General features: G+C 32.6%; 1 protein-coding gene across 1 annotated transcript in view; it reads right to left on the reverse strand.

The window, feature by feature from the left end:
* Positions 1-18,840, reverse strand: part of LOC127718635 (uncharacterized) — a 147,539-nt gene that overhangs the window by 13,733 nt on the left and 114,966 nt on the right. The window contains exons 14-22 of the mRNA XM_052224686.1: positions 16,888-17,110; positions 14,291-15,179; positions 10,772-10,933; positions 9,725-9,960; positions 8,886-8,939; positions 7,153-7,248; positions 5,040-5,259; positions 4,146-4,306; positions 10-590 (exon numbers count right to left, since the gene is read on the reverse strand). Of these exons, the coding sequence (XP_052080646.1) occupies positions 10-590; positions 4,146-4,306; positions 5,040-5,259; positions 7,153-7,248; positions 8,886-8,939; positions 9,725-9,960; positions 10,772-10,933; positions 14,291-15,179; positions 16,888-17,110 (2,622 nt within the window). The remainder of the gene's footprint in view (positions 1-9; positions 591-4,145; positions 4,307-5,039; positions 5,260-7,152; positions 7,249-8,885; positions 8,940-9,724; positions 9,961-10,771; positions 10,934-14,290; positions 15,180-16,887; positions 17,111-18,840) is intronic.

Here is an 18,840-nt window from a genome sequence, read left to right on the forward strand (position 1 = left end):
TGTAAATACCTCATCCTTTTTGAGCATTTCTATTTTTGGTACACTCCCCCAGAAATCTCTATAGGGAACCAGAGCATTCTCTTCTAGACGGTAAATCATGTTTGTTTCTACGATGTGATTTTCATAAAGCTCATCTTCCTCTTGAGGTCCAGCTGACCCAACTGTTCCCTGCCCACCTAGAGCTGACCAGAAATGTTTCCCTGCTCCCATGAACTGTTTCTTCTCCTCAACAACGGCTACAATGGTTGGTGCTTTACAACCGAGGTCTTTCTTCTGTTGAATGAACGATGCTACGTCTGCGGCTTTGGCCTTTTCTATGACATTGGCGTACTCTCCAATCCATTGGATGATTTTGTCAGGTGTGACCAGAACATAGCAATCCCCACTATTAACAGAACTTGCCACAGGTTCTACAAGTCGGACTTGTGTACGTCTACGACCTTTAACATGAAGGAGCATCAGGTCCTTGTATGGATCAATGGAATTCAGGCCTTTCATGGAATCTGTTCTGCGCAAGTTGACGCTGGCAAAATCTTCCGTACTAGCAAGTCCAGCTAAAGCTGCCTGGGCAAAACCTGCCCCTTTAGATACTGAAAGAAAACAAAACGTTGTATACTTTAAAAGAATCTTGATGCCAAGCAAAGTTATTGCAGTAAGATATCAGCTGATATAGCAATATGTATGTGTATATAAGGTAACAAAAGTTTATTTAAAAGCTTAATGTAAATGACCTTTCAGAAATAAAGTTTCATTAGGTGTCTCATATTAACTGTTCCATTGTACTACACCTGAATATTGAACTTTTAATTTATATGGGTGTTATTAAATGACTGAACCCTGTTTTTATGTCTTTGGTAGGTCGGAAAGTTTTATTTAAAATTCCCTGTTTTAGTTTTTTTTTTCATCAAAAGGGCAATGTTATTCTTTTATTTTCAGGATTACCAATTTTCATGGATTGAGGTATAACAAGAGGCTGTCAGAGTGACAGCAAACCGGATTTTCCTGCAGAGGTCAAACCCTGAACAGTTGAGCAAGTATGGACACTTCATTTAAGCTTAAAACTGCTCTGAATTTGGATTGTGGTTGAATATTTGACACAGTATAGGTTTGTGACACAAAATGAATGTGGTCAAAAAACTGAAATATTTGAAAATGGACATTTACCTATTATGGTCCAATATCCAAAATCTAAGTACATTGTCAGAATCACCATATCAAAGAACCCCAAAAATTCATTTTTTAATGAAATCAAACAAAAGTTTAATTTAGGACCCTTTGGACCACAATGTGGACCAATTTGATAAAGGAACTCACAAACCAAAATCTCTCAATACATGGTAAGATTCAGCATTTCAAGGAACCACATAAATTCAATTTTTGTGAATCAAACAAAGTTTAATTTTGGACCATGATTTGGACCAACTTGAAAACTGGGCCCAAAAATCTAATATTTCAATACAGGTTTAGATTCAGCATTTGAACGAACCCTATATATATTTAATTTAAGTTGAAATGAAACACAATTTAATTTTATCCATATATTTTCTGTGCAAAGGGAAATAACTCAAACTTGATAAATAGATATGATTATAATGAATAAAGTGATGACTAAGTTCTATAAAATTAGAAATGATGTAATTTTTCAAATTATAATCAATAATAAAATAACAACAACCAGTGATGACTAAGTTCTCTTAAATGAGATATGATTTAACACTCAAACATTGTTAAAATCAGCATATCAAAGAACCCAAGAATTCAATTATTGATTAAACAAAAGTTTAATTTAGGACCCTTAGTACTTCGATGTGATATTATCTAACTAATAATGAAAATAAATACAGGTTAAGATTCAGCATTTCAAAGAACCCTATATATATTCAATTTATGTTGAATTCAAACACAGTTTAATTTTGGACCCTGATTTGGACCAACTTGAAAACTGGGCCCAAAATCAGAAATCTAAATATATATTTATTAATAGACAATATAAGCTAATTTTTGAAAGGAGTTCACCTAATCAAAAAAATATATATAGCATTCAGAAAATTAGTTTTTACAGAATAACAAACAATTTACAATTTACCAAAGTAAAAGAAAAAAGAATCAAAAATTTTATTTATCATTAATACAATGTCTTTTAAAAATCTATAAAACTTATCTGTAATTATCTTCAAAATGTCTAATAATGAACAGTAAATTTCTAACTATATTTACTTCTATATAGCTTTTAATCATCAACACTTAGAAAACAGAAAATTTTCAAATAAATCTGTCACTCAAGATAAGACATTAACCATATGTTTAGTAAACTGATTACAGGACATATAAACAGGTGAAAATTATCTATAAAGGCTTAGTGTAATCAAACTTTATGTATATAATTAACAATTTCTGTTCAAAGGAAAATAACTCAATCACAAAAAAGACCCCAGGTGACTAGACTTTTATTTCATTTGATTTGTTTTATTGTAATATACAAGAAGAAAAATTGTTTCAGGGTGGGGATCTTGACTGTTTACAAGTTTTAAAAAAAAAGGGGGTGAGGGTTACCCCAGAGGACTTCCCCTAATTTTCATTTGATTTGTTTTATTGTCCCATAAAAGATTATATATGGTTTAGGGGTGGGGATCTCAACCGTTTACAAGTTTTCAAAAAGAAGGGGGTGGGGTTTACCCTCGTGGACTTCCCCTAAATTTCATTTGATTTTTTTTATTGTCCCATACAAGAATATATATGGTTTAGGGGTGGGGATCTCAACCATTTCCAATTTCTCAAACAGAAGGGGGTGGGGGTTACCCCAATGGACTTCCCCTATATTTCATCTGATATGTTTTATTGTCCCATACAAGAATATATATGGTTTAGGGGTGGGGATCTCGACCGTTTACAAGTTCTCAACCAGAACGGGGTGGGGGTGACCCCAGGGGACTCACCTTTTATTTCATTTGATTTGTTTTATTGTAACATACAAGAATATATATGGTTTCAGGGTGGGGAGCTTGCACATTTACAAGTTTTCAAAAAAAAGGAGGGTAGGTGTGAACCCGAGGACTATCCCAATATTTCATTTGATTTGTTTTATTGCCCCATACAAGAATATATATGGTTTAGCGGTGGGGATCTCGACCGTTTACAAGATAAAAGCACATTCTCAAATTGAAGGGGGGTAGAGGTAAGAATATATATGATTTAGGGACACTTAATTATCTACAAATTTTTTAATAATGAACAGTAAATTTCAAACTTCATTTATACAGTCCTACTAGTAAGTTTCAAACTTTATATATACAGTACTACAGATCTTATTATCAGAAAACAGACAATTTTCAAATAAATCTGTCACTCCAATGATTATCATATGCTAAAATATTTCCAAGATCTAATTAATAATGAAAATAAATCATTATCATATGCTAAAATATTTCCCAGATCTAATTGAACAGAACTATGGTTTAACATAGTACTCTTAACATTACATATATAATAATTAATAATGGTATAATCTTCAAATTGTCTAATGATATAGCTTATAATCATTACCACTTAGGAAATAGATAATTTTCAAATAAATCTGTCACTCCAATTTTTATTGTGAGATAAGACAAATCATAACATGATAACAAGAGTAAAATATTTAAAAATTCCACTTTTGGATATTAAAAATAACTCAAAAAGGAGAAATACTAAAATCTTGAAAATTGAACTAGACCTTCATTAAGTCCCAGGAAACAACATATTTAAATTTGAAAAAAATTTGTTAAAGCGTTTTCATGTTATTGTGCTGACACTGTTTGACAGCCGCCCGTCAGCCCGCCATACATCCCCATTTTAATAACCGATATTTCCTTCGAAAATCCGGTTAAAAAGTATTTTTATGGATACCTTATTTCATGGCTTTAATGAATTCTACATACTATCCTTACAGATGACTTGTATTTTTATGGACCTTTATAAACAACTGTACATGGCCTGGTTAAATTGCAGATCTCTTTACAGGTTCTAATCTTCATATAATAAAATATAAAATATCAATGCATTCTCTGCTTAGTTTTTTATGTATTGATAACATTTATTCTCTTTCTCTGCCAGTCCAGTGCTGACCTCTTCGTACTCAGTTTTAATCTCAATGGTAGTACACTTACTTTTTTCTGTTTTAATTCGTTTAATCTCTTTTTCTGCTAATCCAGTGCTGACCTCTTCATACTCAGTTTTAATCTCAATGGTAGTATGGATGGACCTGAGAGGATTCTTTAAACTTCCTTGGTGTTTCCTCTTAGGACGGATTCTCTGAATGGACGGAAGCCTATAAATATAAAATCACACAGTCAATTAACGTCTCTTTATAAGCAATTGAAGCAAGTTTAAAATTTGCTGTTCATCTTTTAAAAAATGACAAACTTTTCAATGATACAGTTTTTTCAAAAAGATGATGAAAGCACATACATATCAAATCAAGATGCATTTTGTTGGGTACTGTGAATTCATTTATTTTCGTTGGTACCAATTTTTGTGGATTTAGGAAAAATTATATTTTTGTGGATATTTAATAATGTGGTTAAAGATGGTTTTGCCAAAATCTGCATGCAAGCATAAAGAAAATTTGTATATCGTTGAACATTTAAAAGCTAATGTTCTGAGTTTAAATCAATATTAAAATGCAAATGTGTGAGAAAGGTCTTGTACGAATTTAAGACTTTCAATACATAATTTTGCCATATATATTTCCTCAAAAGACAAAAGGGGCCTCGGTGACCGAGTGGTCTAAGTAGTTACTACTGTAATCACTAGCCAGTCAACACTGAGGTTGTGAGTTCGAACCCCACTCGTGCGGGTCCACTCGACTCCAATCTTAATTGACTAGGATTGTCAGTTTTCCTATCGAAGGTCGGTGGTTTTCTCCGGGCGCTCCGGCTTCCTCCACCAATAAAAACTGGCCGCCACGAAATAGCCCAAAAGCGGTGCTTAAAAGTGGCGTTAAAACACCAAAAAATCAAAATCAAAATCAAAAGACAAAAATCTTTACGTTTTTTACTTACATATCATTGGCTAATATAAATAGTTCATTAAAATCATCGATGGATACATCCACTTTCTGTGTGGATAATTCTGTTACTTTTCGGCTGTGGAAGAAAGATCTTATGGATTCATCGTTATTATCAGGAACAGTAACTCTTACTGGCCCCTTTGGTTCTTCATCTTCTATATCCTTCTCAGGAGGTGGCGACGATTCCTTGGGTGTGATTATAGCTGTGGGATCTAGAAAAGGAAAATTAACAATTAGGACAAAGTTTATATGGTCTTCCTTAACTAAATATACCATAAAATTGAAAATATATCAAAATATTTTTGTTAAAAGAAGATTTGTTTGACAGGAAGACATTATTCAATATCCTTCTCAAAAATTTATAAATGTATTAAATGAATATTTCTCAAGCACAAGATACCATGTAGTAAAATCTTCACAAGACTGAAATACTTAGTTAAAATTCAGAAATTATTGTGATTTTTGGAGAATTGACAAAAGTGTGAGATTAATTATTGAGATTTCCGGAAATTCTGTATAAAGATAATTATATGTATGATATCAGAATGTAAGTTCTGATTATTGTTATACTCACGAAGTAACATTCACAGTAATATAAACCTTGCAATAATTTCTGAATTTGAATTAGTTATAATGTTTTGCCTGCCAAATCATAAAATAATGTACAAGCTACTTGGATAAAAATTGCCTTCTGAAATCAATTGAAAATTTTACAAATGAATTTATGAAACAGATTTGAAGCATCAATGAATATGCAGATAAAAAAGCTAAAGCTTCTTACACAATTCTATAATAAGAAATGGGGAAAGATGTAAATGATATAACGTCCAAGTTTTAAAATATAAATTAAGCAAGTGAAGAGCACTAAAATAAGTAGCTGTTTTCATAGAGTAATTGCCTAGTATGCAAAGGTTATGGTAGACCTTTGATAGTCTTATTAAATCTAGATATTATTTCAAGACTTGGGATATAAAGAGCTTGACACATTGCATGAATCGTCCAGAATATACATGAAATATTTGCCACTGGATGTTAAGCAACCAACAATCAATGAATTATTGCATGAACATTTGCTCATTACTGAAGGTTGTATTTTGACCTCTTGATGACCTTGTTTCTGTTGTTTGGTTGCTGTTTCATTGACATATACCCCACATATCCATTTATTGAAATGCATTTGTTTGAATTTAGGCACTATATTTTTTTGTACAGCTACTGAGCCTTTTGCTCAAATGAATTAAAAGGATTTATTCATATTGTGTCTTTATCATAGAAAAAAAAACATATTCCAAAATGAAACTAGACAATTCATAGCACTATATAAGGTTCATTAATACGGATTTTTTTTTCACACAACTGTCCATGCATTGAATGGTTTAAGGATTATTGGCTAGCTGTACATCCTGATTGTGGCGGACTTAAAGGCTTGCCATACATGCTACTTGTTGTGGCAAGTCTTCCTGGGTCATCAGTTTGTTTTAAATAAAGAACAGACGCATAAGACATAAATGGAACATTTTGTGACAGAAAAAACATTACAGACTAACAGTCTGTTATAATAAGCTAGCCCTACTTTTTCAATTTTGACTTCTGGTTTTCTAGGAATGATATAAGAAGCATGCACTATATAGTTCTACAACATGCACTATAGTATAGATCTAGTTCTTACTAGCTTAATTCATAGTTACTACAGTTTTAAAAATGCTACAAATAATTCCTGTAAAGTGGCGTTTCTTAAAAATTGTGTCAAATGTTTAATCCAAATAAAACCCTCCTTCTGCATACATTTGTGGTTTTTATGATTGTTTCGTTGCTGTATACTTCCCATCTCTTTATATTCATATTTAAGTACTACTAAAATCACCTTTAAAATTTTCAATGTCAAAAAATTAAACCAGAGAGGTGTGCTGATAGATATCTATTTAGGTACAATATAAAGATTATTTGCCTAAACATTTCTTAGAATCAAAAACTTTATCTTTGAAAACTGTAGTAACTAAAATTAAACAGAAAAATGAAATAACATAGAAATAATTAATTCATTTGAATAACAAAAGAATTACAGAGGGATTACAATATCAAGGGGGAGGGAACTCTTTACTTACCAACAATCAAGGTTTGAGGGATAGGAATTTTTGGCCATTCTTTCTGGGATGGGGTACTAGGAGAAGATAACTCGGATCCAGACTCGGACTCAGATTCTGAAATATCATTAAAAACAATTCTGGTTCTGTTAGTTGTGAGTTGCAACAAAGCAAAGCACAAATGTAGAAATAAAATGAATTAGGTGTTAAAAACAGTGATAAAATGTGATTGGTGAAAAATTAAAAGAAAATCCCCCATTTTGTTTCTCATCTATCTGTAAAATTAAGCTTAAATTCTAGCTTCTACTGTTCTATTTAAAAACAAATACAGAAACACTGAAACATAGATTATCTCCCTTTTAACATAGATTATCTCCCCTTTGTACAGGTTTCTCTCTACTGATTATATTTGTTAATCAAAAGTAAAGTTTGTTAGTCTTTCTTGACAAAATTTCTAAAAAAAAACTATTTCTAATTGATCAGAAAAAAAAGCTATTTATATAAAATATGGTCCAGTGTTTCAGATTTGCCAATTTATATTTAACCAATGTAAGCTTGTCCAACCACCTATACTTTACAATAGCACACCCATTCCTGCCCCTTTCCTATTATATGCTAATATAATCTAAAGCTTTTAAACTTTATCTAATAAACCTTTATAACAATGTCTACCATATCTCAAGAAATGCAATGATTTTCCCCTGATATTTTAATTATATAAAGGAATGTAAGCAAAACATGAGAATTTCTATCTGATATAAAACTGCCCCTAATGTGATTTCAACATGTCAAAAATAATGTTCTTGTTGCAAGTTCAACAATTTTAATTATTTGTGTTTACAGTTAGATTGTCTTAGTTGAAAATAATAAATTAATCTAATAAACTCTAAACTTGAGGTATAGTGACTAACTGATTAATCTGAAGCAAACATAAAAATATTGTTTCGACTTCTTGAGATATGGTACCAGATCCCCCTAAGCATCTGATGTAGCTTGGCTCTTTCCACAACAGTGTCACAAACAAGGTGATCAGATAATACAGTAACATACATATTATCGTTTCTTGTCAAGTCAAAAGTCAACGTGTCTGACAAACTTAGACATTCTAATAAATTTTTCCTTTTTATAATGAAGTTTTTTTTCTTTCTAGATGGACCTATTCTCAAACAAATTTCACTTCTTTGAAAAACAAAATAAATTTGATTTTGTTGTTAAAATATTGGACAAATGTACAATATTTCAAGGGGTTTTATTTTACAGAACTGCATATACCTTTTTTCAATCTAAAATCAATATTTGTTTTAATTTCTACAAAGTTTCAATTTCCCCATGTTTAACACAGAATTACACATAAACTGTTTTAATTCAAAAACAAAACTTTTTGATTTCTGTAATTTTTAAATTGTATGTTACAGTATTATCATCTATACATAGATCTGGTCAGTTGTCCACTTTTAATTTTTTGTTACATTCCACATTTAAACAATTATGTCTTTGCTGGTTAATGACTCAGTCAATTAACTTTTAAGGGAAGTAACATTTTTTGGCAAAAAAACTAAATTTTCATTTCAAAACATCAATCTTTGAATATAATATCATAAATAGAGCGATTTTTTCTCCAATATTACAAACAGCACAGAAACCTGATTTTATTTTAAGACTTTATTTCCTCACTGACCAAAAAGTAACTGACCATAACTATGTACTATAAACATAAAACTTGTGAATATAAAACAATATAAAGCATGATATACCTTTCTTGGTACGACCTTTCAACTTCCTCATCAAAGGACTGTCCTCTACCTGACCTGTAAAATAATAAGGATTATCTCCCTTTAGTAGTGAATTTTTACAAGACTGTCTGTCATATTTCAAATCTACAGCTCTATAATTGAAAAAAATTATGTACTTACAATTACAATTAAAAGCACTTAAACTAAAAAATTATGTACTTACAATTACAATTAAAAGCACTTAAACTAAAAAATTATGTACTAACAATTACAATTAAAAGCACTTAAACTTAAAAATAGATAACAAGTTTGGACCTGTCTGCCCTTGTGTTTTACATCCTGGTCCTTTGTCATTGGTGGAGAGTTGTCTTATTGGTAATTATACAAAATGTCATTTTTTTTTTATTAAGCAGAGTTCTTGAAAGTGTTCATATCAATAATAGACTAATAGAAATTTAAAATGTCAAACATATGTTGTATCTATGCCAGTCCCTTTGTCTGATCAAGTGAATGAATTTTTCAATAGAATAAAAGAATTGATAAGACTGTCAAATAACTGTTGAAAATTTATTTCAAATAATAAAAAAATTCAGTGACAGTTTAAATTTCCACTTAAGACAAAAATATTTTCAAAAACTCTGTGATAGCAAAGGTCAATCATTTTCACAGGAACTTTTTTTTTTAACATATATGAGGTTATTTTCGTGTCAGGATGTGTTTGCGTTTTGCTTCTCAGAAGGGAAGTTAATCTTTTCTGTGTTCATTGTTCGTATTTCACACAATCAAAATATACACAAAGATACCATTCTTTTTCAAACCACAAAAAATACATGAGTGCACATAAATTCAAAGACAATTACCAGCCAATTTATGAGCAACTGTGAAAGTCTTAGCGTCTGTCTCTTCAACTCTTCCTTTCCATCCAACTTGAGCTGTGCTAAGGAGATTGAGACGATCAGCAATACTAGATGGACGTGCCATCGTAGCACCTACTTTCTCCCGTAATTTAATCTCCATAGGTGACTGTTCTATATCTGAAGGCTTTTGTACCCTTTTCTTCCATTCTTCTTCTCCACTTTGCTTCAGAAGATTGAGCCTACATAAAAATAATGATTCAATGTTTTAAATGAAATATATCTAGCTGTTTAAGGTGGTACCAAACAACTTGACTAAAATTAATTTGGCTGTTTAATTTTCATAAAATTTTGACAAAATACTTACTATGACCCTTTGACAAAAATATAAAAATTTCAAAAAATTTTAACCACACACTTTGTCGGAAAAATTTCAATGGGTATATAGCAGTTTGACAAACACTAATTTTGATTATTGAGAAGCTATTAGCCGACTTTTACAGAGTTATCTCCCTGTAGTATTATGTACCACCGTAAGTAAATGATTTACTGTTTCGTCATAACTTTCATGTCATCAATAGATCAAATAAATATTAGGATAAGGAGATCACATTCATCATAATGTGTATTAGGTCTTTAGGTCATAAAATATTCTGGAAAAGGGGAAATAATTTATTTACACAAGGTCCTGAATCAGTACCGGTGGTAAATAAGACAATTACTAAACAAAGAATGAATTTTATCTAAGGGATTACAATTCCTGGCCTTGTGGTCATAAAAGTTTCACCAACGATTATCGTACTCAGACTCAGAATTCAACCAATCAAAATACTGGATTTTGTGTTTCGAGCACAAATTTTATACTCCGAGTACTGAGTACAGTTTTATGACCGAGGACCCTGAAGTTGTCTTAGAGCAGGAAAGCATAAATAATAAGGAACTAGATTCATAAGTTACTGTAACTGGTCCTCGTATCCATAAAATTTAAATCAAAAATTGGCACAATTGTGAAGGAAAGATAATTACCAAGCAACTTCCAATAATGACCCTCACCTGTCCTGTAGACTACCGCTCCTTGAGACATCCGAATCAATTTCAGCATCTCGTTTCTCTTCTGGTGTAATAGGCTGAGTTTTATGTCGCCCAGTATATTTGAATTTTCTAGGTGTCTCTGGAGATTTTTCTGGTGTGGCATCAGCAGGCTGAGTCAAGTATCTGAAAGACAAAATATATATTTCATCTGATTGAATTTGTTTGTTTACCATTAGTTGGTAGATTTCCTTCAGGGTACAAGCATTAAAAATACATATATATTTGAATGAAAAATACCGTTTGAATGGTTTTACACTAGTAATTTTGGGGGCCCTTTATAGCTTACTGTTCGGTGTGAGCCAAGGCTCCGTGTTGAAGACCATACTGTGACCTATAATGGTTTATTTTTATAAATTTTGACTTGGATGGAGAGTTGTGACATTGGCACTCATACCACATCTTCTTATATCTATATATAACATTCAAGTTTCTTTTTAAAACCCTGACTGCATATGTTATGTTTATTATTGCACTAGGACTTCCTGAATTGTTATTAGTAAACAATGGAGCGGAGTACTACTTTAACTCATGTGGTTGAGCGGGGGCTTACTGTGCCAAGGGTCCCAGGTTTGGATCCTGACTGGTACAGTAATCAATTTTATTGGTCAAATCATGCTCTACTGTTACATGAATTTAATTATAAGGGTCAGTCAAAGGTCAGCTTAATTTACAAATGCTCAGAAACTGGAGGTCAAGGGTTACGATAGGAGGTACAGTAACAAGAATCATTCAATTATCTTATTTGAAACTCAACCCTCAATTACAAATTAAATGATAACAAGAATGTGTCCATAGTACACAGGTGCCCCACTCGCACTATCATTTTCTATGTTCAGTGGACCGTGAAATTGAGGTCAAAACTCTAATTTGGCATTAAAATTAGAAAGATCATATCATATCATAGGGAACATGTGTACTAAGTTTCAAGTTGATTGGACTTCAACTTCATCAATATCTACCTTGACCAAAAACTTTAACCTGAAGCGGGACAGATGGACGAACGGATTGATTTACCAATGAACGGACGCACAGACCGAAAAACATAATGCCCCTCTACTATCGTAGGTGGGGCATAAAAATATGCACAGATCATGCTGATTTGTTTTGTTAGTGATCAATACACTTAGTATACTGTAAATTCAGAAATTATTGCGTGCATTTATTATTGCGATTTTGTCATTTTAGACTAAAATGCGATTTTAATTTTTGCGATATTGAGAAAAGTCCTGTTTATTTCATATAAAAAATTTCAAAATGCGAGTTTAAATTATTGCGATTATAACCCTGTCGCATTTTTCGCAATAATAAAAACATCGCAATAATTTCTGAATTTACAGTACTGTAAATTCAGAAAATATTGCATGCATTTATTATTGCGAATTTTGTAGAAATGGACTTACATGACTCAAATGCGAGATTAATTATTGCAATTTCAGGAAAAACTGCAAACAGTTATACATATCAGATATAAGAATGCAAGTTTTTATTATTGCGATACTCATTCAGTCGCATTATTCGCATTAATAAAAACATCGCAATAATTTCTGAATTTACAGTAATTAGATCTGTAAAACCAGATAAAATCTTAACTTACATTTGTGGAATAATAAGTCTACTAACTCTCCTGTTAGATACATAATTATCTACATCCATTTTTTGTGAAAACATTTTATCAAAGTCAGGTGAAGCAATTCCAGTCTGCTGTACACCTTAACAGGACTACTTGAGGTCTCACAACCTCTAGACTGATGGACTGTTCCACTATGATAAGGTCATTTAATTAAAATTAAAATGTCCACAAAGGGAATTTTTACTAGGCACTTGTTCTCCGTATCCATTTTTTAAAATAATTTAGTATTTCCATCATTTATCATAAATATTTACTTAAAAATAAATTTCTGTATTCTTTGATTTTTGAAAATAAAATAAATATTTAACACTTTTATATTTTCAAATTTTGAAACCCCTTCAATTGGCCTCAACATGAGAAGTAAAAAACAAAGTGTTCACATCCTTAAACACTGATCAATACTTCAATAGATACATGTCATAGATTTGACCTCGTGAACAGTACTGGTTGTTAAATAACCCAATCCTGTTAAACCCTTAAAGCACTTGTTAATAACTCATTAAAAATCAATTAAAAAACAATTAAAACTAATTAGTGGTAAACAAAGATAATTATATATTGAATGAATCCCACTATTGAAAACCAACTTTGACGTATAGCCAGGGGCAAATATTACATATATATCATTCAACATGTTCAAGACCATAACATTCAACCTCCAAAATTTCACTTTTCACCAACCTTTATTTTTTTCACTCTCTTTACTTTCCAAAACCCATAACTGTAGTTTTTCTCATAATTTACCAAGGGTTTACTTATGCTCATGTTAGAAGTCATTAGTTTTGTATATGCTTGCTCAGCTAAATGTAATATTGTACACAGAAGACTTTGACATAAGTTAGTAAAACTTACATGACTTGTGTCTTATCCTATTAGTATCATTGACCCAATAAAATAATCATAAACTCAACTAACTGTCTCGGTGGTCTTGTGATGTGATAGCGTGTTCGCCTCAAGTGCAGGAGGTTGTGGGTTTGAACCCCAGCCGGGTCAAACCAAAGACTTTAAAATTGGTATTTGCTGCTTATCTGCTAAGCATGCAGCATTCAGGTATAAGAGCAAAGACTGGTCAGCTCGGAGTCAGAATAATGTGTCTGGGTAAGGTGACATGTCTTCCTGCGGACTGTTACCTTGTGAACTAGCACATTAAAAATCTGGCTCAGCGTGTCCGTCTAGTACAAAGCAGGGTTAATATTCATATTAAATTAACATGTTCTCGTCCTGAATTTGCATATTAATTTGCCGCTGGACGTTAAACAGCCATCCATCATCATCATCATACACTAAACTATGATTGATTGGTGTTTAACTCCACTGTCAACACTTCTGGCTATTTTGTGGCAGTCAGCTTTTATTGGTGGAGGAAGCCAGAGTGCCTGGAGAGAGCCACAGACCTTCGGCAGAAAACTGACAATTCTCGTCAATTAAGATTTAGAATCGTCTGGCAGAAAACTTACAATTCTCGTCAATTAAGATTTAGAGTCCTCTGGCAGAAAACTGACAATTCTAGTCAATTAAGATTTAGAGTAAAGAGCACCTGTCATTAGTGGGGTTCACAGCCACAGCATTGACAGGTTAGTGATATAGTAGTTAACTACTTAGACTATTCTGCCACCGAGTCCCCATTTGAACTACTGTAAATTCAGAAATTATTGCGATTTTTCAAGAATGGACAAAAATGCGAGATTAATTATTGCGATATCATGAAAATCTGCATTCAGATATATGTAACAGACATCAGAATGAGAGTTCTTATTATTGCGATAGTCACCCAGTCGCATTATTCAGGTTAATAAAAACCTCACAATAATTTCTTAATTTACAGTAAGACAATAACAATAAAACCATACCTGTCTTTCTCAGCAGGATCCCTTCCTCGTCTTTTCTGTGCTACATTTTCTACTTCCTCTACGACCTCTGAATGTGATTGTACCGTTTCTTTAACAGACACCTCAACATCGACCTGAACATCCTCCTCCTCAGAATTTTTATGTAAAATGCTATGAAGTTTCTCCTCTTTTACCTCCCTTGAAGGGGATTTTTTCATTGAGCTTTTCTCTGGCTCATTGACTTTTGTTTCAAAACTACTTTCCTTTTTTAAGATACCTTTAGGCTCAGAACTACACTCTAGAGATTTATCTTTCTTTAACATGCCCCTTACATCCCCACTTTTTTCCACGGTTTCCGTGTGTTTAAGTATAGGTGTTAAATGCAAGTCCTCTTCAATTGATTTCCGTTTCTTGTCGAAGTCTTTAGATTTCACGGGATCATCTAATGCATCAAGATGTTTTAATATTGGTTTAACCTCTTCACTTTTATGTTTTCTTTCTGTGTTTTCACTTTTACGTAGAATTGCTTTAACAGACTCTCCGCTGCCATGACGATGTCTCTTCTCTTCATCCTCATGTTTTAGAATTGGTTTCTTCGATTTTTTGTCTGTGTCTTGTAATTTTTCGTCATCATGTTTTAAGATTGGTTTGACCGATTTTTTATCGTCATCTTTTGACCTGACTTCCTCTTCATGTTTAAGAATGCTCCTTTGTTCTGTATGTTTTGTTTCATTAGAAGACACATCTTCTGTGTGTTTTAAGATACTATGGTGTTCTGTGTCAGCAACATGAGGATGATCATGTTTAAGAATACTTTTTACGTCTGGTTCAGGAGTTTTAGCTTGTTTGTCTTTTAAAATACTATGACCCACCAATGTTTCTGTCACCTTTTCAGCAGACTTTAAAATACCTGAAAAAAGTGAGGAAATATGAAGAATAACAGATGATTTATGAGGAAGATAAAAGTGAAAACTTTCAGCTGACAGTCCAAACACAATTTTGCCAACTGGTAATAAACAGCTGAAAATGTTGTACTGGAAGCAAAATTACTGTACATCAATAAACAATTCTGGTAAAATCTACATTGAAAAAATGTGTTAGGGGGGGGGGGGGGGGGGGGGGAGGGGAGGGAATCATGTTTTAAGTTCATTAGCACATTGAGCAGGTAAATGGACAAAATATTGGACAGACCCATAGACAAGAAAAACATAATGCTCCCCTCCCCTACTATCAGAGGAGGCATATTAAACATTGGACATAGGTGGGATGTAAAAAACAACAATGTGATACTAGGAAATAATTCTGTAAGACACAACACTTTTATTGCTGTTCTTTATCTGAACTGTTGTCCAGTCCAACAAAGTCTATTAAATTTCAACAAGAAGTTTAATAACGAATTCATAGTATATAGATATAAGAAGATGTGGTATGAGTGCCAATGAGACAACTCTCCATCCAAGTTACAATTTATAAAGTAAGCCATTATAGGTCAAAGTACGGTCTTCAACACGGAGCCTTGGCTCACACCGAACAGCAAGCTATAAAGGGCCCAAAAAATTACTAGTGTAAAACCATTCAAACGGGAAAATATACTTTATTTCTATGGTGGGAATATTTATAATTGAGGAATGTCGTTCTATAACACAATTACACTTCATCATGTTTTAATGAACACTTCAAACATTTGACATCAAGCTTCATTAAGGAACTACTGATAAAAAATGTCCTTTTAGAAATATGAATAATAGATCTCTGTTAAGAGGCCACTTATCTTTTGAGGACAATCTTGAACATCTTGAAAGTACTCTTATAGGAAATTTCCTGATGTTTGACATAATTAAATTAAGTTTTTTATATAGTTAACAATCCATTATGGCAAGCTGCCTAATTACAGAAGTCAACAAATCAGATTTTAACATCATTAATGTGATGTGTGACATTTTCCAGAGGTGGAACTGGTAATCTTTTTGAATCAATCAAGTTTATTACATTATTTTTTATGAAGTTGGAATTGATCAATGTTTATTTTTCTGTTTAGAGTTATGTGGTGCGTCTTTTGACCATGGTTTTACCTGTTCTAAGCTGCCTTATGATTTCAATAGACACTTGGTATCCTCTTTGTTGTTGTTTTTTTTGGGGGGGGAGAGGGTTACACTCCTAAACCTGTACTTGATGTTCCACCCAATCTACACTCACTTTTAATACGCTTCATATTTGGTGTTAGCAGATAATGGTATTAACCCTTGCTTTTACAGTAATTAGACCTTGATACAGTACTTGAATATTCATCACTGCTTTTTTTTATTCTACAGACAGACACTAACTTTGACAAATGGCCTTGTTTTCTCATTTAATTGTTTCACATTTTTCATGTCAGGGCCTTTTATAGCTGACTATACAGTATGGGTTTTTCTCATTTTGAAGGCCGTACAGTCATTGACAGTGACCTGTAATTGCTTTTATCTTCGTCATTTGAACTTTGGTGGATAGTTGTCACATTGGCAATCATACCACATCTCTGTATTTTTATACTGACCATGATTTCTGTAAAGTACATGTATATTTCTCAGACAGATAACACATTGACCACTGAAATTTTCTTGACCATAACAACATACCTGAATTTTTCTTTGAGTCTTCAGACAAATCACCCATTGACCCATGTCTTGATGATGACCTTGAACCTGGTTGTGAAAGTGAGGCTTCAGCATGTTTTGCCATGACCTCACGCTGTGCACTCAGAGACAGACCTTTTAAGATTTCTGGGTCAGGCGGTTTGGCCAGACTCATGGCCAATGGTGAAATTTTAGCTGCTTTTTCAACTTCCTCAAATGTTACAGGCTGAAATTCAAATGATCAATATTATTTAATTTAGATGTAGTTTCAGCAGTAACCAAGAAAATGGAAGTATCCTGAACTTGTCCTGTTCCAATGCTTTTTTATGAACATGAAAACAATCAATACATTTTAATAGCAGCCTTTTCTACCTCCTAAAATATTTCAGGCTAAAATTCCAAACCAGGTAATCAATATAAACAGGGACTATATCTACTGATCTTATATACATAAATTGATTTAGGTGTAGTTAAGCCTAATGATTACTATCCATAAAATGAAGCATCCAGCTCTAATACTTTTAGATGGACATGAAAATAATAAATACATATCATGTTGTACTATTGTTATTTTCCTGAAAGACTGACCAATCTGAGACAGACCGAACAATATAGCAGTGGCACGTCAATCCATACATATCATGGTGTAGTATTGTTATTTTCCTGAAAGACTGACCAAACTGAGATAGACCGAACAATATAGCAGTGGTACGTCAATCCATGTATATCATGTTGTAGTATTGTTATTTTCCTGAAAGATTGACTAAACGGAGACAGACCGAACAATATAGCAGTGGTACGTCAATCCATGTATATCATGTTGTAGTATTGTTATTTTCCTGAAAGATTGACTAAACGGAGACAGACCGAACAATATAGCAGTGGCAAGTCAATCCATGTATATCATGTTGTAGTATTGTTATTTTCCTGAAAGACTGACTAAACTGAGACAGACCGAACAATATAGCAGTGGCAAGTCAATCCATGTACTGTGAAAGTACTTTTATTCGTGGGGACCAATTTTTGCGGTTTTCGTGGAAGGTTTTATCCACGAATTTTAGTGTCCAACGAAATATAACAACTGTTGTCCAAATCAAGACATGGAAAAATCCCCTGTAGGTTCGACTACATGGATACATGGATACGGGCATATAATCTGGAGAAAACATTGACAAACGCACTATGAACTATATTCAGTGGCGTAGCACAAGTGTAGCATGTACAACTTCAGACAGGATTTTAATCTTTAAATAACCAAAGTTGTACGACTTTCAACCTTTCAATTCTCACAAAAAATTAGCTTTGAAAAATGAAAGTCAGACTTGCGGTTAAGATGTATGATGATGAAGTGTTAATTTTATCTCCTCATAATTTTCTCACGGAAAAAAATAATAATTGTTTCATATTGGGCTTACTTTTTTTATTTCACAAGTATTATTTCATAAGTATTCATTCAAAGTACATTTGTTGCATGTTTATGTATTCTTTTTCTTTAAATAACATGTTTATGGCCCAATTTAAATAAGACCTTTGATGATCGTTATTCTGTTGATCATTCGATGTCGGGTTAATTAGTGTCACCACTTCTGATTACACGTGTGCAACAATCAAAATGTTTACTTTGCAATTTCCTTCAATGAGACAATTTGTATTCAGAGATGAATCAGCTTATTTCTGAAAGCAATTATTTTATTAAAAATTTGATGAATGTTGTCAGAAATTAAAAACGAACATGTAAGTGAAAATGAACACCATATGATTATTTTCAAGAAACTTTGTTTCTGATGTGTTCAAATTTTCTCACAAATTTTTTTCTCAGAAAACTAAATTCCACGAATTTAAGAACCCATGAACATGTAACTTTTGCTCAATCCACGAGAATTGAAACCCACGAATAAAAGTACTTTCACAGTATATCATGTTGTAGTATTGTTATTTTCCTGAAAGACTGACTAA

Source organism: Mytilus californianus, unplaced genomic scaffold (genome assembly GCF_021869535.1).
Source record: "Mytilus californianus isolate M0D057914Y unplaced genomic scaffold, xbMytCali1.0.p SCAF_10, whole genome shotgun sequence".
NCBI lineage: Eukaryota > Metazoa > Mollusca > Bivalvia > Mytilida > Mytilidae > Mytilus > Mytilus californianus.